Genomic DNA, 20,180 nt, shown 5'->3' with positions numbered 1-20,180 from the left:
ATGCTGAGAACACAGAATAAAAGCTCAGTAGGTCGCATGAAAATAACAATACCTGACATAGAATGTGGGGGCGATCCGGGTATTAAAGGCAGAAGGACAGGTGCAGTCACTTAGTCGTCTGACTAGGGGAGGTGTGGGATGTGACAGTAACTTTCCGAAAATTTCTTAAAGGTGCTATATAGTGGGTTTTATTGGCATTGAACATCATTAGGGTGACACAATTCACAATAAGAATACATATACAGTGCTTGAAAGAATACAAACAAAAGTTGCTGTGTCTTATAGGGCTGAGGTAGAACTACAATTGGTACTAGTATTGGGTCACAGGCTCCCACGGCCTAGGTGGTATTGGGGGGAAAAAAAGGGCTAATTTTAGAGAAAAAAAAAATCATATCAAGTACACAAAGGGTTAAAATCAAATGAAAGTTGCTATGTCCTATAGGCCTCAGGCATAACTACAATTGGTACTAGGTTTTGGGTTACAGGCTACAACAGGCTAGGAGCTATTGAAAAAAAAATCATATCAATTAAACAAAGGGTTAAAATCGAATGAACATTCCCCGACGGGTAGCCGAAACGCCACACAAAAGATCCAAAAGTGTCCGAGGCATCCACCACGGCAATCCCGCCAGACGCCAACACACCCACAGCACCCGATCCGCAGCACCCCCACGAGACTGCTCCCCACCTCGACAAGAAATCTCGCCATGCCGCAACACCACAAGATCCCGCCACACCCCTATAATTTAATTATGCGTTGATCCCCCCCACCTTGAGTGTTGGGTATGGGGATGTGGTTGAAACTAAAATGCAGTTAAAATTTGGAGGGACATATGTGGAATGGAACCACCACCACCGAAGGCTGTGGTCCACCCCCCATGTCCCCCGAGCCCTCAATGTCTAAGATGCAGATAAAATAGAGGGGGAGGGCCGCCACTCGGTCCCACAGCGAGCGCTGCTGAATAAGCCCACCGGGACCTGCATGGCCCCCTCACCCCCCAAGGTCCTATGTGTGATTATTGTGTTATTAGTGTAATGTGTAAAGTGCAGTTAAAAAAAAAAAAAGCCTTTTGTGAGTTGTAATGTGGGTGGGGGGGGGCTTTAGAAATGGACTCTGAGGAACATTATAGTACCATTGGGGCTACATGTTGTTTGTCCCTTGGGGAACAAATGTGTACCAGGGCTGCATCCATTTTTCTGAGAATCAATCAATCAATCAATCAGTCAGTCAATCTATCTATCAATACACTATCAATACATCTGTCTGGTCTGTCCGTCCACTGAACTGTTCCAACTGTCACTCTTTCTTGTGCTCTGTCACGCCCCAAAATTACGTAAGAAGAAGTTGCAACATCTTTAGAACTAGAGATTTCTCTCTCCAAAGCCAGTACCACTGGGTTTTGTTCTGAAGGTAAGACGGAGAATATTTTATCAAAGTGATATTAGTTACTTATGTAGTAGTTTATGATTTTTAATTTCCTGGGCTAGAAGTGTGACATGCTGAAGGCCCAAGTAAAAATAATGTTAAATATATATATCTCAGTATAATCAGCCACATAAGAATGTTGCTCTCTCTTTGTGTGGGTGTTTCAGTGTTCCTCTGTGAGATGTTTTGTGCAGGTATTCTTACTTCCAGAGTACTTTGTTAGATTAGTTACTGAATAGACCAATGTGATAATATTAATAAGCACAGGGCTTGTTTTCTACGTGATCTACGTGTTACACATACTTCAGGCTCCTGTACAACTTGCAGGACCTGTCTGACCAGCCTCAGCACAGAGTAGAAAATGGAAACTTACCATTTATTTTAAGAGTAATTGACTTCTAAAATTAAATTTTTAATTTAATATTACATCATACGTTTTGAATTTCCCTAACACAACATACAATAAGTTTCACTTATACATTGTAAAAAAAAATTCCAAAGGTTAAACTTACAAAAATGAGCTTCCTGAAAGCCTTCAAAATATGAGTTGTTTCAAACTGATGTTCTGAGTATAAAGAACTTGAGATAAAAATATAAAGCAAATTTTCTCAACAAAGGTGATAATACAGCAGCAGTGCCAACCGCTGCGCACAGCACCAGCCCCCGAAATGCCCACAGACGACCCATGGCCCGCCCGCCGCTCCACATTCCCCAACGGGTACCCGAAACGCCACCACACAAAAGATCCAAAAGTGTCCGGGTCAGGTGCTCAATTCTGATTTTTTTGTGAGGCTGATTCACATTCATATTTTTAAAATGTGGCCAGAATCAGATTCCAGTGTGAACTGGTGACAGTCCTGAAGTGACACACATGTGCAGCAGAACAATAACAGGCTGCATGATTTTAGTGGAGCAGTAGCTGCCAGTGGAGTCTGTGTGGAGGTGTGTGTGAATGCGGAATCAGAGCCAGGAGTTACACTGTAAAAAACCGTTTTGACTTTCAGTTGTTTCAGTGTAGTATTCAGAATGTACTTCCTTTGAGTGCATTGAAGATATCACTGTAAAAAAAAAATTCAACTTATAAAACACTGTTTCTGTGCTGCCTTAAGTTACATTTGGCCACCTCACCATCACCTGTGATATAAAAGTAGGGGTGCACCGATTGCAGTTTTCTGGCCGATCAACGATCACCGATCCTTAGGCAACCTTACCTGCCGATCTCGATTTTTTTTTGCCGATCTTGTTTCTTTCAAAACTAAAAGACAGTTACTTCAATGTTTCCATTTTTATTGAGTAAATTGATATGAATACTCACAAAACATGAGGTAGTGTCCTCAAATATAAATGAACATATAAATGAGCATTGCTGTTTGAACTACAAAATCATATTTTTTCTTCCAGACTTTAATTTCTCTAATTTTGTAAAAAAAAAATATATATATAGCTGTTATGACACACTTGTCCAAAAAATAGGGAGGGAGGCAGCCTGCACTGCACCTCTCTCGGGAATGGGAGAAAAGGCTGATTTAACCCTCTGGGGCCTAGGGGTAGGAAACACACTTTCACTGACTGGGGCATGATCACACATTTCATCACACTTAATTCATGGCAAATAAATTATTTCTTATATATTTGTTTTGCCATTACACTCATCTTTATTTTAATATATATTGTAAATATGTCAGATTTTTGTTAAGTTTGAAATTTGACATCAAAGTATAGACATTGCAAAATGCAGTTTGGAACACTTGCAGAAACATTATAAAAGTACATAGTAAGCAATGCTGGCAGTTTGTTTTGATCCCAGATATCTGATCACCAAAGTCTTGGCTACATGAAGATGACTAAATGGTGTAGATGCAACATTAATTTGGATAAATAAATAAGAAAAACCTAACTCATGTAACTATTTCTGGCTCCTTTCATTGAATATGTAGCAACTTTCATGTGTATGAATGAGCCATTGTCACCTGGCCACGTCCCCAACCCCCTTTTATGGCGCTGAAGGGGATGTATCTGGATCGCGTTTCACCGTTGCGCTGTTAATCAAATTACCATGCGAATGCGATTTGAATACGCGCTAATGCGGCTATTTATAATGTGAATAGCGATCTTCGGGTGAGAGCGGTACTACACGCCCCCGATGCAGGTAAAACAAAGTAAGATGACATGGTTTACTTTTTTGCCGATTTAACCTAATTAAAAAAACTTTAATACTTCCGACAATGGACGTTTTGAAAAGAAGACAGATTACGGATTTAGCCAGCGTTTTTTTCATGATTATACATTAAGATTTCAGCGAGATATTTATAAACTGAAATAGACGCGAAAAGTACGCGAAAAGTACGCGATGTCGTCGACGACATACTCGACCCCAAAGAGTTAAAAGCATATAACTAAGATCGGTGGATCTCATGGGAATATGGTCGATTTCTGATCCCCTCAAATTAACGTGATCGAGGCCGATCGATCGGTGCGCCGATCGATCGGTGCACCCCTAGTACAAATACTAAACTGGCACATTAATATTATAAAGTGTTTCTGTGGCTGCAAGGCAAGTCAGACAAGTGAACCGCTGCACTCACACCATTTCATTCCCAGTAAGCAGGTATCAATTTACACTTTTTACTTTTAATTTCTTTATATTTTTCAGAAAAGAGGACATGATACATATGTTTTGTTTTAATATTGTCATACTGATTTAATATTGTTATACTCTATACTAGAGTAAATGCATGGGCTGGAATTTTTACCGTTTCATAGCAGAGGAACCTAAGTCACATTTGCTCAGGTGGAATTACACCAAATAAAATACTCTTATTTTGGGTAGCTGTGGCATGGGCACCTTCCTGTGTCACATCAGCCGCCTCTCAGCTATGAGAGAGGAATCACTCCTGTAATCAGCTCTCACTGTACTGTACAGATCTGTGTGGACCACGGTGTTTAAAATGTTTCCCCCTGGTTCCCCCTAAGGTCTCTCAAACAGAATTCCTGAAAGTACTGTTGTATCCTGATTTTTTTTCAGTTAACTTTTAACTACATAATTTGTTCAATTAAAACATAAAACAAGCCTTGCATCACATAGGCTGGAACGAGAACTAACACAGCCTGCCTGGCCTGCATTAGCTGCTGGGGATGTTCACATCTCCTCCTTTCAGAGTTACTAGTCAGTCTGGGGCCACCTGGCAGAGAGATGGCTGACGGCTGCAGTGGAAGCAATTTTATTGGTCTGAATATGTTATGGGAGGAGTCACGTAACACTTTTGCATTGCTTATTAAAATAAAAAATCTGCACTTATGTCACCTTCTGTTTAGGTAAAGGCTGAAATGAGAATAAAGAATGGTAGCTATTTGCATGGAAAAGAAGGGGAACCATTTAAATAAAAATGCTTGAAAAGCTTTAGGTCAGAGCACAGATACAATAGGGGTATGTCAGCTTTTGACATCCACTGTACACATATTCACCTGCTGCCAGTGTTTTCACAGCCAGAACATGGGAGGTTCTGTACAGCCCTCTCCTTGGGGGTGTAGGAATTATTAGCTCAAATAAATTTTAATATTCTCCACCAATATGTTTGAATTAATTAAAGTTTAATTAATTATTATTTAATGCTGATTATTAATCAATTGTTATGCCGAATGGTCGGCTCCTCCAAACTCAATTGCGGTATCCCTGTGAGTGTGTTAATGTGAGACTTAAATGGGATTCACTAATTACCAGTATCGCTTAGTAACCTGGGTTAGAAGGCTCGTCCAGCGAGCTGCATCACCAGGTAATGTACACGATTGGTAGCGAAGCTCCCCTCACGGCCAATGAGAGAGAGTCTGGCAATGTTTCAGGCGAGTTTGAGGTTCAGAGCGTGTAGCAAGATCACACAGAGGCAGGAACTTAGTGTGAGTACTCAATGACGGAGGCTGAAGTTGTGTAAAAGACATGCATTTATTCCTAACTAACACTACAACTAACATAAGACAGACATTACACCTAACACAAACAACAAACACGAAATAACGGAATAAAACAAACGATGTAATTATGAAAATGCAATGACCGGATTTAAATAAGTAACCTTAAATGGGAAATACTGTTCTGCAAAGCAAGCATAGTTTGTGGAAACACGACCCTAAAGTCTTATAGCAGGTTAAACAGAACAGCTTAAGTTGTTAGAATGAAAGGAAGTTGGTTTACTTGGTTGAAGAGTGGGGGGGGGGGGGGGGGGGGGTCTTGGCAGTTGATGGCAGAGCTGCTGAGCTGATGGCACTCAGGAAGGCGCGGCGTTTGGAGCAGTGGAGTGGAGTCCCTTTAGATTCTCTCTCCTGGTGAAGCTTTGTCTTGGGTGCTGTTCTCTGTTCAGCTGGGCCTTCACCGGAGGGCTTCTCTCCTCCCGGGCTGATGTTCTCCTTCGGGCTGACGGTTATTCTCTGTGCTGCTGCTGGTTGTTCTCTGCTCCCCTTTGTTCTGAGGTGCTAGATTTTTATGGTCTAAAGTTCATGAATAGGGATGACCAGGAATTCGACTCCTGGCCCAATGGCTGGCCATCCATTTGGCGGGCTTTCGGAAGGGGGTCTGTATCAGTCCTTTTGAGATTTATGGCCCGACTGATTCTCCCTTTACTGATGATTTTCATTAAGCTGTTATAACTTTTGATACATCCACTTTTATGGTAATCACTGACCAGATTTGGAATCAGGGGTGATTAACAATCAGTTTGATACCAAACATGCCATACCAGCTTCACAGGTACATACCTCATACCATCTGCATTAATTGATTAAACAATTAATTATTGTATCTATGTGACTGATTCACATCAGTATAGGATACAGGTGTTTTGGGTTGCACCTCAACAGATGTTACACTTTGTGCGGATATTACATCAAATATTCATATTACAAACAGCACATCTTATCCATAGATAGGCGTGGCCGTTAGTTTGTGGTAATATCAATATAAGTTGCACATCTGGAAACAACATAATTTGTTTGGTGTGGCTTATGCCAATTTATCTTCTCCAGAATGGATAAAATACACCTTAATTCAGTTCTTTTAACATAGCATGGTAGAAACAAAGAAACTTGGTGAGGTCCACCAAGATCAGATAAGGACCACAAAGGAATGTTGGGGTTTTTAACAAAGTTAGGACACATTGTTTACACTCACTTTCCAGATTCTTCTGGTATACCATGAGAACATATATACAATGGTAGCTATACCTATCTATTTATTTAAATTTATACGTGTTCAAGTGTAAAGGGGTAAAATAGGTGATACTCCGTGAACATGGTTACAAGGGTGGCACACAAAACACTAAGATTGTCTAAGGACACATACAAACATAATCTATCTGTATATTGAGACTAGTAGTCGTGAGTAAATCAATATACAGGGTATACAAAAGCCAAACTTAAATGAAACTTCCTTTAGGGTGTTTGTCTGTTGGGTGAGTGAAATGTAAGGCAGAATGTATGGGGAGGGGGTTGTGTGCCAAGTCGAGGGACCCCTGTCCGTGAAGTCCACTCTGCTTGTCTGTAGGTCCCTAAATCTTTGGGCAATAAAAGTTCGAGTGCTAGCCTCCCTGGTTATCTGTGTGTGTGTGTGTTTGTGTGTGTAACCCCCCTTTGGTGCCTCTCGTACCAGGCTCGGCCTTGTCTCAGGCCACCTGGAATTTAGGCCCTGTGATATGTGCATGTGTGATCCTACAGGGGGATCATCAGCGATTCCCCTCGGCAGTCAGGTGGGGGCGTTTCCCAGCTCTGTTCTGATCTGGATGTGAAGGTTAATCTTTCCCAGGTTAGTCTCCTGTATTGGGTAAGGAGGCAGGAGACACAGGGTTGCAGTGGACACCCCAAATGGGCAGTGTTTATTTAGGGGGAAAAGGGGGTACATTTAGAAAGGGCACACGGCTGGGCCCGGCTCCTTGGTGATGGGCTGAGCAGGCGGGAGGTGGCAGTCCTTTCCGTGTGGTCATCCTCCAGGCCGTCTGTCTTCAGAGAGAGAGAGACGACAAGCAGCCTGCTCAGCAGTCGGCCTCCCCTCTGCTGTCCAGTGCTGGTTCATACTTCACAAAGACGCAGATGCACCATCACAATGAAGTAATTTTCATTGTGGGGTTGTCCACGATGCAGGCTTTGAGTCATACTGGGGGAGGCGATACTGCCCCCTCTCTAAAGTTCTTATCAGCTGCTGGTCGCCTCCTGCTGGCATTCCTCACTTCCTCACGGGTGTTTCTGCGGCTGACTGTGGGGATCTAGCGGTTTCTGTCCAGTGCTGTGGTGCTGATCGTCACCCTTTGGGGTTTAGCCGACTTTCCGGCACCTGTGACGTCACGCCGTTTGCTCTTGGCGTCACGCCAGAGCCTCATCCTCTCTGCCATCAGTGTTCTTCTTGAGGCAGCAGTCCAGGCAATCCTGTTGTAAGTTTCATGCAGTGGGTCACTGTCACTGGATGGTTCAATTTTGAACTGAGCTGATCATTTGTGTCTGTTACTACACAGTCAGTGTGGCTAAAAGATGAGCTTCAGTGAACTATGTGTAGCGGCCGCAGGAACAGAGACACACAGGCAAACTCAGGTGTAGAATATTACCCCCGAATGGCAGCTTTTTATCAGGAACAGGAAAAACAGGGATGGAGGAAAAGGGGGAGGTGCTGAAGGGCTGTTTGTCTGGTGGGTCCAGGCCAGTCGCTGGTCGCTTTGGGCACATCAGCACTGGCATTCTGAAGAATCATTGCCACCTGTATTTTGTCAAAAAAAAAAGTGATTTCCTTTCTATAGGCTGTCAGGCTGCAGAGTCACAGAGCGAAGATTCTGTGATTTAATGTAGCTCATGACGAGCCTCTTGAAGCACTTCATGATGATGGGTGTGAATGGTAGTTATTGAGACAGGACAGAAGACGACTTTGGCACGGAGATGACGCTGGTGGCATTGAAGCATGTTGGAACGACAGTGGTGCTCAGAGCGATACTGAAGATGTCTGTAAGGACAACCGGTCTGCACATTCCCTGAACAGAAGACCGGGAATGTCGTCTGGTCCAGTGGCCTTCTGTGACATGATTCTGACCAGAGTTCTCCTCACATCACTCATGGTCATGCAGAGCACCTGGTCTTTGGGGGGAGGGGTGATCTTCTTTGCTGCCATGTCATTCTGTGCTTCAAACCGTGCATAGTTGTGATTCAGCACATCTGGAAGAGAGGTCTCACTGTCACAGGCAGGTGGGTGGGTGATGGCCCAGATGCCCTGCCACATCTGTCGTACGTCCCCAATGTTTTGGAAGTAGCTTTGGATTCTCTGAGCATTTGCACAATTTGCTGCTCTGATGGCCCAGGATAGGTTGGTCCAGCACCCTTTTCTATGGAAAGGATACACATAGGGACCACTGATACCATTGTAAGGGCACCTTATAGGGCACTGCCTCACATTCTCTCCACTAGAAGGGCTCATTAATACACTTCATCGCATCATCTTGCTCTATAAGGCACCATCTCCCGTGAAGGGGGCACCCTAGATGGTGCTAAATCGTGTGATGGACATCTAATAGGGGCATTTTCACCATTCCTTAGGGAAATTTAGTGATGTTTTTTCAGCCAAGGGGGCACTAAGGTGGTGACTACCCTCCCCATTCCCCCTCTGAGTCCTCCAGTGGCCTGTGCTGCTTGCTTGTTTTAATGTTGCTGTCAGTACTATTAACAATATGTAGGTTATATGTGTCTGTGTATTAACATATTTTCTTTTTCCAGGCTAAACAGCTGTAATCTCACAGAGACATGCTGTGACACATTGGCTTTAACTCTCAGATCAAACTCCTCACCCCTGAGAGAGCTGGACCTGAGTGACAATGATCTGCAGGATTCAGGAGTGAAGCTGCTCTCTGCTGGACTGGGGGATTCACCCTGTAAGCTGGAGATACTGAGGTCAGTCCAGTTTGATGGTACAAATACTAAACTGGTACTTTAATATTATTAAGTGTTTCTGTGGCTGCAAGGACAGTCAGACAAGCGAACCGCTGCACTCATACCATTTCATTCCCAGTAAGCAGGTATCAATTTACATTTTTTAGTTTCCAGTTCTTTATATTTTTCAGAAAAGTGGACATGATGCACATGTTTTGTTTTAGTATTGTCATACTGATTTAATATTGTTATATTATATACTAGAGTAAATGCATGGGCTGGACTTTTCACAGTTTCATAGCGGAGGAACCTAAATCACATTTGCACAGGTGGAATTACACCAAATAAAATACTCTTTTATTTTGGGTAGCTGCTGCATGTACACCTTCCTGTGTCACATCAGCCGCCTGTCAGCTATGAGAGAGGAATCACTCCTGTAATCAGCTCTCACTGTACTGTACAGATCTGTGTGGACCACAATGTTTGAAATGTTCATGTCCTAAGGTGTCTCAAACAGAATTCCTAAAAGTACTGCTGCATTGATAATTTGTTTCAATTAACTTTTAAATTCATAATTTGTTAAATTTAAACATAAAACAAGCCTTGCATCAGTTAGGCTGGAACGAGAACTAACACAGCCTGCCTGGCCTGCACTAGCTGCTGGGGATGTTCACATCTCCTCCTTTCAGAGTTACTAGTCAGTCTGGGGCCACCTGGCAGAAAGATGGCTGACCACTGCAGTGAAAGCAATTTTATTGGTCTGAATATGTTATGGGAGGAGTCGCATATCATTTTTCCATTGCTTATTAAAATAAAAAATCTGCACTCATTTGAATGTCACCTTCTGTTTATGCAAAGGCTGAAATGAGAACAAAGAATGGTAGCTATTTACATGGAAAAGAAGGAGAACTATTTAAATAAAAATGCTTGAAAAGCTTTGTGTCAGCGCAGAGATGCAGTAGGGGTATGTCAGCTTTTGACATCCACTGTACACATATTCACCTGCTGCCAGTGTTTTCACAGCCAGAACATGGGAGGCTCTGTACAGCCCTCTCCTTGCGGGGATCTTCAGCGATTCCCCTCGGCAGTCAGGTGGGGGCGTTTCCCAGCTCTGTTCTGATCTGGATGTGAAGGTTAATCTTTCGGAGGTTAGTCTCCTGTGTTGGGTAAGGAGGCAGGAGACACTGGGTTGCAGTGGACAACCCAAATGGGCAATGTTTATTTTAGGGGGGAAAGGGGGTACATTTAGAAAGGGCACATGGCTGGGCCCGGCTCCTTGGTGACGGGCTGAGCAGGTGAGAGGTGGCAGTCCTTTCCATGTGGTCATCCTCCAGACACCAGTTGGCCTTCCCCCTTGCTCTCCAGGGCTGGTTCATACTTCACGCAGACGCGGATGAACGATCACAGTGAAGTAATTTTCATTGTGGGGTTGTCAACGATGCAGGCTTTGAGTCGTCCTGGGGGAGGCGATACTGCCCCCTCTCTAGAGCTCTTATCATCTGCTGGTCGACTCCTGTTGGCATTCCTCACTTCCTCACGGGTGTTTCTGCGGCCGACTGTGGGGATCTAGCGGTTTCTGTCCGGTGCTGATTGTCACCCTTTGTGGTTTTGCCGACTTTCCTGCACCTGTGACGTCACACTGTTTGCTCTTGGTGTCACCCCAGGGCCTCATCCTCTCTGCCATCAGTACTCTTCTTGTGGCAGGAGTCCAGGGTATCTTGTAAGTTTCATGCAGTGGGTCACTGTCACTGGATGGTTTAATTTTGAACTGAGCTGATCATTTGTCTGTTACTACACAGTCAGTGCGGGTAAAAGATGAGCTTCAGTGAACTGTGTGTAGCAGCCACAGGAACAGAGACACACAGGCAAACTCACCCCTATTACCCCTGAATGGCAGCTTTTTATCAGGAACAGGAAGAACAGGGATGGAGGAAAAGGGGAGGTGCTGATGGGCTGTTTGTCTGGTCGGTCCAGGCCAGTCGTTGGTCGCTTTGGGTACAACAGCACTGGCATTCTGAAGAATTGTTTCCACCTGTATTTTGTCCAAAATCTTGTGATTTCCTTTCTATAGGATGTCATTCTGTAGAGTCACAGAGAAAGGCTGTACTTCCCTGGCTTCCGCTCTGAAGTCAAACCCCTCACATCTGAGAGAGCTGGATCTGAGCTACAATCACCCAGGAGACTCAGGGGTCAAGCTGCTCTCTGCTGTACTGGAGGATCCCAGCTGTAAACTGGAGAAGCTGAAGTGAGTACAGAGTGTGAGTCTGACATGCTACAGATACTTATGCATGTATGTGAAGAAGAGGCACCAATAAATAAATGGATACAGCAGCACTATGTCATTCTGCTTCTTATAGTGTGGATCACAGTGGAGAGTGCAGAACCAGACCAGGCTTACAGAAATGTAAGTGTGTTTGCATGTTTTTTAAATAATACCATTAATACTATGTTATGGTTGTGAATACAACCATAACAATCCAATTGTTGTGGTGTGTGGCTTTTTGCATTGTGTGTAGATGGATTTCCATGTTTGTGTTTAGACAACATCCAAATGAGAAAAAGAAAACATCAAAATCATCACCAAAATCACCATCAATTAATTTAGTCCTTAAATATTCTGTTATTGATGGCCATTTTCAAGCCACATGCGCCGGCTTTAGAAGTACAGACACTGTCTTTAGTATTGATCTCATGTGCCGTTTTGTGGTAAATATATTTGTGATGAATATGTCTGATGAATGTCGCTGCTTTGTAATTTTATTTACCCGTAATGGGTTGTATTAAGTTGACGTCATTGTCCAAGGTACGTATAAATGAAAACGAGGCGTCGAAAAAAAAAGAAAGGAAAAACAAGGCGGTGGTCATTTTACCGGGGTGCGAGTGACAACAGCAGCAAGAATCTAAGTTTCTTCTGTATACCTTCGGATCGTACAAATCAAGGCAAAGAGACCGAAGATCTGCCGGAAGGCTGCAGAAAACTTGGCTAAGGTCCATTGATTGAAAGAACATGAACGACGATACTCTCAAGAGGTGGCACGTTCTGTGTTCTGAGAATGGGCAGTATTTCAGTTTAATGCATAAAAAATGTGTATTCATTTCCTTTTGGGCATTTTGTAATTTGTATTTTATGGACGGAAAGAATCTGATGTAGGCTAATTTGTAACAAAATAGATTGAGAGATTGTATTCTGTGTATTTAAAATACTGAATAAAATGCCATTTTAAGAGCGTTCATCGCTAGGCTTACAGACTTACAATACAGCCTATCGCCATCCTTCGCATTATTCCAAGGAAAGAAGCTGCTTTGGTGATCGGCTCAAATTACCTATTAGCAGGGACGGACTGGGACTAAAAAACAGCCCTGGACTTTGACTGGGCCCGGCCCAAAGTAATCGGCGTGTGGAAACTCGGCAACAACAATGCTTGGCATGAGTGTTACAAGACTTTAATTGTGGCTTATGCTATCAAACCATCAAAATTATAGCAACAGTGCTGATGTTGACTAGATGTTGTATTAAAAGTATATTATTCTAGATTAACTTGAATACTCACATACTGTAGAAATGGAGGTCTCAGCATACTGCAGTCCCTCTGGCTGAACCAACACAAAACAGTTATCTGAAACACACAACACATAGTACTGTATGAGTTATGATAAATCACAAAGTAAAGAGGATTTAGTATGCAGGTTAACTTGAATACTCACCTTACTCAATGTTGGGGGATAAGTATTTTCTTCAACAGGTCGCTTTTTTCTGCAACTCTGTCTATGACCAAGTCATTGTCAAGGGACATGAGAATGTCTTTCTCTGTAGTCATAAGCATGAATGCTTCCAGGTGTTCTTGTGACTGTGTGCTTCTTATTCTACTTTTTATGTGTTTGAGAACAGAGAAACTTCTCTCACATGCTACCTGTGTCACAGGCAGAGTAAGGAGGTACCTGTATCCCCAGCCAAGAATATGGTAAGCATCTGTGAAGAGGTTGTATCGTTTCAGAATCTGATAACAACAGACTGGGCATCCCTTGCAAGATTTACACTTTTTGTTTAGTACATCTGTGTTCTCTTCTTCGTCATCATCACAGCCAACCCCTACCATCCTGACCTTGTACTCTTCAAGTGCAGACATTTTAAGCCGTGGCCACTGAGCTGCCAGACACTTTAACTCAGACTGCAAATTGACAGCTGTTGCTCTGTTGTCAAACCTGAGCAGGCATTTGCTAAGTTCTTGAAATGCAGAATCAGGCAGAGTACCTGATGCCACGTCAGCAAAGTTTCTTGGATCAAGAAGGGCCAAGTCGGTATAGAGTGCAGCATGGGTCAGAAAACGCCTGTGGATGCTCTCAGTGATTGTATCCAAAATCTGGTTATGGACCTCAACTTCATAGGCTCTGTTTGGATCTGTGAGAGCCTCATCACTTGTCATTTCTCCAACCATCTTCTTCCTTTCCTGTGGAAGTTCTGCCTCCAGTTCAAGCTCACAGTCTTCTTCCACCATGAGTTGTGTATTTGCCCACTGGACAAAGTTATCAGCAGCTTGCTTAACTGACAGAAAATCTCTCGCCATGTCCTTCATGGTATCTTGAGTTGCCATTACCATCCTGTGTACAGTTAAGATATCTAGTCCTCTTGACTGGAGGTATTTTGACAGCGGTGTTGTGACCTCAAATATCCGCAGGAAAAGCTGAGCAGTTAACACTGTGTCGTACCTCATCAGAGCCTCTAAGAATCCTCTAGCTTTGACACGCACTGCAGTTTTTAAAGTGGCCTGACCTTGAAAGACACTGAGTGTCATGAGGACATCAATGTATAAAGCCTGGTCTGGTTTTCCAAATGAGCCAAAGATCTTCTTTAAGGCTACATCTTTGGCCCACCACCTTGTCTCTCCGATAGTAGAGAGACGTCTGTGTCGAGTATCCTGGCTTCTTTGTTCCCACACATTCATTCTTTGATACGATTCATGAATGAAAACAGCAATGTCATTCATGAGGGAGAAGAGGGACCCACTGGATAAGGCTGTTTCAGTTGTGTCAGCCAGAACTAGGTTCAGCACATGTGCATAGCACCAAACATGTACCTGGTTTGGGGCTTTGGATGACAGGAGTGCAGAGAAGCCTCTGTACTGCCCTTGCATGTTTGATGCCCCATCTGTAGCATTACTGACACAGTTACTGATGTCAAGATTGAAACGTTCCATCACCTCTGTCAGCATCTGGACAAAATATTGACCAGTGGATGCCTCACACTTAACCACTGCAAGAAGCCTTTCCTGAATTACATCTGTAACATATCTCAGAATTACAGAGCATTGCTCATGGGATGTAATGTCTTGGGTTGTATCTATCTGCACAGAGAATATCACACTTTCAGCAACATCTTTGGCGATGGTCTCCTGAATTAGACACTTTACTGTAGAAATTACAGTGTTCACTGTGGTTTTGGATAAAAATGTTACAGCAGCACCGTGACCCCTGGCCTGTGACTGGTGCATCTTTTTACTTTTTTCTATGCACTCAGTGAGATGTTCCTTCAAACACACATCATATTTCCCTAGAAGAATGATGAGCTCCAGGAAGTTGCCATGGTCAATGTTGTGGTCATCTAGAGTGTACGCTGCCTCTGATTGCTGTCCTCTGTAGCTCAGTCCTCTCTTTCCTATGAACTTCACCACATCTACTACTCTTTCTAACACTTGCCGTCTCTTCCTCACTTGATCTCTGTGAGCTACAATTTGGGGACCATGTAGCAGGCTGGCTATATCTGATTTAGATGCCCTCAGAAAATATGCCTCAGCACAACCTCTGTGCATGTTGGACCTTTCATGTTCCTCAACTCTTTGACTGATATGGTGCCAGTCCTGCATTCCACTTATGAAGGGACTGGTTTCAGTTGGTTTGGCAAATGCTAAACATACTGCACAAAAGAGGGTATGGTTCTCTTCACAGTATGTCAGCCATTTTCTGTCTGTGCCGTCTTGATGTTTAAACACTCTCTGTACCGTCAGCGATGTTGTCTTTTTCTGAGGGTGGAATGCAAAAAAAAAACCTCTAGGCTGTGACTGTCTGACTTGGGGCGCTTAAAAAAGTGTAAAGTTGAGCTGCAGTGTGTGTCTTTCCCTGCTCTCGGCCTAAGCTCAACCTAACAAAAAAATGATGGAATGGATTTAAAAAAAGGTTTTCTTCCAAGATAGCATGGAATAGATTATATAGCATGCTATTATATAATCTATTCCATGCTGTCTTAAAATGATTTTATTACTTGATAAGCTTAATAATTAATGCAGTAATTACTCTTACTGCACAAATACCACATCTAAATGAAAATGAACCAATACAAATGTAACTTCTGTATTTAAAATCTTCAAAGTTTGTAAGCATTAACACTACCAACCTTTTTACGTAAAAGCACATACTATGTCTTAATATTAGCTACTGCATGTGGCCTTTTACAGCTAAAATGTTGAAGTTTAGCTGTTTTAACTACTGTAATCATAAAAAAAATTTGCAACCTAAACATCACTTCCTAACATCGTCCCTAGCAAATAACTGTTTCTCCTCTTATGTTCCATACTTACTTGCCCTGGATCTGCTTGTGGAACCAGCTCATCTTTCTGTCCCTGATAACTGCTGGCATGTTGCTGTGTAGCTGTGTGCCTGACTTCTTCACTGCTGCTGCTGGCTGTGCTGCTGCTATGGCTGCTTCTGACTGTGCTGCTAAATATGTCCATTAGTTTGTGACATTTGGAGGCTTCACGAGTTCGTTCAGAATCAGTTAGATATAGCAGGTCGGCTGACTTGATTTTCTTCTCATACATTCCTGTAGCGTCACAGTGCATTTCCCCGTTGAAGCCCAGCGTCCATTGACTTCAATGCGGCTGCATTGAACGTTTTTTTTCAGTGCTTTGAAACTAGACGGTCATTGGATAAACTCTGCGATTATGTCCCGCCCACGGACGCTCAGCGTCTCTGGGGGTGAATGAGGAGCAAATGAGGAGTGGGCTGGCCTGGATGCGTGATGATTGGAGGGTCTGTCGAAAGATTGCATCTCCTTTTGACTGACAGCGATTTTGTACTATAAGGAATCGCTGAAGCTATTCACGCTCAGTCCCATCACGGATTTCTCAAGTTCAGTCGAAATAAAAACTGCTGCAACCTATTTCTTTATATTTGCTTGGCGAAATTGCTTGATTTTCATCATACATTTCACACAATTATACACCACATTCCTTGTTTCCTATATTTAGACAGTAAAAATGTCTAAATATTTTAACAACAGTAAAAATTGTTGTTAAATATTTTTTTTAGATCGTTCATTCATTCATTATAGGGGAAGCTGAGCTTCCCTTGCAGTCTTAAAGAAATCTCCACTGGTGGGGGGAAAAAAACAGGTGTTGAAAGCATGCGTGGAGAGTGGTGGGCCGGCCCGTATGGCGTTAAATTAGTGCCAAAACTCGCGCGCATAAAAACCACGCGCGCGTATGCGCTCGCGAGCAGAAAACCATCCTCTCTACGCGCTCGCGTTTGCACAGCACTCGCTCGATCGGCGTTACATTAGTGCCAAAAGTCGAACCACGCGCGCGTGTGGATTTTCATATTATTTTTGTCTGTAATAATTACTAATTATTATATTGCATCCACTTAAAGTGCAATGGAGCAACAACTAAGGGGTTAATAGCTCTAAAACAAAATGGGACAGCCATGTCCTATGGAGTGTGCTTTCATCAGTGGACTCTGGGGGATAATGCACACCCCTTGGATTTTCAAGATCACTTTAATGTGACGAAACACGTAATCAAACAATTCAACTGCGGTACATTTGCTTTGTCCCATGGTGCACTGCCTAAATCACACTTTACAACTAATTTATGGATTAATTTGTGTTATCAATTAACTGTCAATATGTATGAAATGGAGCAATGGCATGTAATATGCATACAATGTGTTAATAACTGTTAGAGAGAAAGTTATTCTGAAAATCCAAGGGGTGTGCATTGTTCCCTGTAGTCCACTGATCAAAGCACACTCCACTAGATGTGCCTGTCTTGTCTAGTTTTAAAGTTACTAACCCATTCATGTATTGTCCCATTGCACATTATACGGATACATTCGATCATTAAGCCCAAAATGCTAAACCACCATGCCATTACAGCTGAAAGAACATATAATATTAGCTATTAACACGATTTTGCACAAGTCACGAAATGGTTTGAAGCACAAAAATAATCGGTGTGCATCGTTGTCTATGTACTGGACATCACGATTCTGTCATTAAAAACGCCCCACCTTCCGTTAAAAGTTATTAATCGAATCGATATCGAATATGAGGCTAACTTAACCGCGGTCAGTGACACGTTATCTTCATCTTCTACCAAAGCAAATAGCCAATCGTAGTCAATATTTTAAAAAACCAATCAAAGGAGCGGAGATATTAGGCACTGTTCCCGCCTCCAAAGTGTCAAAATTCATCCTGTCAAGCCAGCGAGTGCTGTGCAGACGCGAGCGCGTAGATGGGGTCCAGCGAACGCGAGCGCGTAGAGAGGATGGATCTTCAGCTCGCAAGCGCACGCGCGCGCGTGGTTCGACTTTTGGCACTAATGTAACGCCGATCGAGCGAGCGAGTGCTGTGCAAACGCGAGCGCGTAGAGAGGATGGTTTTCTGCTCGCGAGCGCATACGCGCGCGTGGTTTTTATGCGCGCGAGTTTTGGCACTAATTTAACGCCATAGGCCCGCCGGCCTTCCTGGAGTACCAGCCGTTCTGTGATTCTCCAGAATCCACAGATGCCCAGTCTGCCCCTGCCTATTAGTATATATAGTAAAATTGGCATATATTGCTGACTGAATGTCAGTATAGGACGATTAGCAAACAGCAGTACTGTGCTCTAGAAGTTGTAAATGAACTCGCTAGCCTCCTAAGGCTAGTGGCATTCTAAATTAAGTTAATTTCAACAGACATGCTCAGGCAGTGGCATCTTGTAGTGTGTCATATATGGAAACCTTCATTATTGATAAATCAGGCTAGCTAGTTTTGTTCGTAAGGACAAAGTTAATTTCTATCATCTAAACGTGGGAGTTTTATAGCCACTGAGCTTATGTAAAAGGGAGAACCGACTGGTGAACTTGACATTGCATATCATCTGCGTCGCAGTTGCTGGTCCCGTTTGTATTTTTTGAGTGTATATCTAAATAAGTTTCTTTGAGTTTATGTTCGGCACCCTACTGAAAGACAAAGCTGGGAATTCACGCATTATGATAATTTAAGAAAGCGTTATGGTGCCTCATTGCGCCTGCATTTACACTTTATGGTTAACTGTGGGGTAAATTACTTCCTTCAAATGTTACGAAGAAATGGCTCAGTTCCATTTGCCCGAACAAAATACAGCTTTTCATAGTCCTGAGCACTTGTTATAAATTAAGTTTATATGAAACTTTCTTTAACATTGAAAAGAAATACAGAACTTTATGCAACTGTGCGACGGACGTCTCTGACATTCTCTGGTAAAATGGCCTTTACGCACAAATCGTGACATAATACGCATGTAACTTAATACGACCCATTAAGCTGTTAGTTTAGCCCGCGTCGCACGCTGTCCGACATTTCCTGAGCTATTTCATAAACTTGCGTTCCCACTTCGTTCGGGGAAGCTGTGCTGTTTTTATATTGTACAGAAACATAAAGTACAGTACAGGCTGCTTGATGATATTAATGATATTAATAATTCTTCCTCCTGCCTACAGACTCCTGCCAGCTGACGCTGGACCCCAACACAGCAAACAGACACCTGTCTCTGTTAGGAGGGAACAGGAAAGTGACATGGGGGGCAGAGCAGCCATATCCTGATCATCCAGAGAGATTTGATGGCATCCACCAGGTTTTGTGCAGAGAGAGTCTGACTGGCCGCTGTTACTGGGAGGCTGAGTGGAGTGGAGATGGTGCCTGGATAGGAGTGACCTATAAAGGGGTCGGGAGGAAAGGAGGGAGGGACTGTCTGCTTGGATACAATGACAAGTCATGGAGTCTGCGCTGCTCTCCTGACAGTTACTCTGTCTGGCACAATGATAAACAGACTCTCATACCCATAGAGCCCTCAGGCCCCCGCAGAGTAGGAGTGTATCTGGACTGGGGGGCTGGTGCTCTGTCCTTCATCAGAGTCTCCTCTGATGGACTGACCCTCCTGTACAGATTCACCTCCTCATTCACTGAGCCCCTCTATCCAGGGTTTCGAATTTATTATAATTCCTCAGTATCGCTGTGACGTGTCGCTGGTTCTCCTGGCAAAAAGGTAAAATCTCTGCTTTTTAACCTTTATAATCCTTTTTCTCTGAAATGTATGCTTGACAAAAATAAATGCCTGTGTTCAGCGAGCTGAATAAACAAGAAAAATATAATTTTATTGTTTTTCTCTCTGACTAAAATGTAACTGGTAAAATGTTATCCGGATGATTGGGGGGGCTTTCCCCCTCCCCTTTATACAGTGGTAGCTCAGAACTCGAACTTAATCCGTACAGAACTCGGGTTTTGTCCGTCTGCGTTTTGCCTGCCTTACCTGTAATTAAACCCCGTATTCCCCGATACCCTGATGTCTGCGCCTTTGTCTCCGTTCCATCCCTGCTTGGCACAGCAATATTATAATAAAATGTATTACTGGTTTATTATTAATATTAAAATAATTAAATCTTTATTTTTCAATGTATTTTATTATGTAATAATTACTGTTACTGTCTATCATTGTCAATGTATTTTTACTGTCTAAATATAGGTATTCAGCTAGTGTAAACATGCACGATGCTATCACAGTGAATGCAAGGCTGAGAATGAAGCGTTACCCTTTGTTTCCGCTGAAAAACGTGCTGCGTGACTCATTTCCC

General features: G+C 43.0%; 1 protein-coding gene across 1 annotated transcript in view; it reads left to right on the top strand.

Annotated features, from left to right (window-relative positions):
- Positions 1–19,660, top strand: part of LOC111851007 (NLR family CARD domain-containing protein 3-like) — a 63,728-nt gene extending 44,068 nt beyond the window's left edge. Inside the window, exons 7-10 of the mRNA XM_072715732.1 lie at positions 9,164–9,337; positions 11,388–11,561; positions 11,674–11,720; positions 19,050–19,660. Coding sequence (XP_072571833.1) covers positions 9,164–9,337; positions 11,388–11,561; positions 11,674–11,720; positions 19,050–19,567 — 913 coding nt within the window. The 3' untranslated portion in view covers positions 19,568–19,660. The remainder of the gene's footprint in view (positions 1–9,163; positions 9,338–11,387; positions 11,562–11,673; positions 11,721–19,049) is intronic.
- Positions 19,661–20,180: the final 520 nt, after the last annotated feature.

The sequence above is a fragment of the Paramormyrops kingsleyae genome, chromosome 8 (genome assembly GCF_048594095.1).
Source record: "Paramormyrops kingsleyae isolate MSU_618 chromosome 8, PKINGS_0.4, whole genome shotgun sequence".
In the NCBI taxonomy this organism is placed as follows: Eukaryota; Metazoa; Chordata; class Actinopteri; order Osteoglossiformes; family Mormyridae; genus Paramormyrops; species Paramormyrops kingsleyae.
This window is presented reverse-complemented; position numbering and strand designations above follow the sequence as displayed.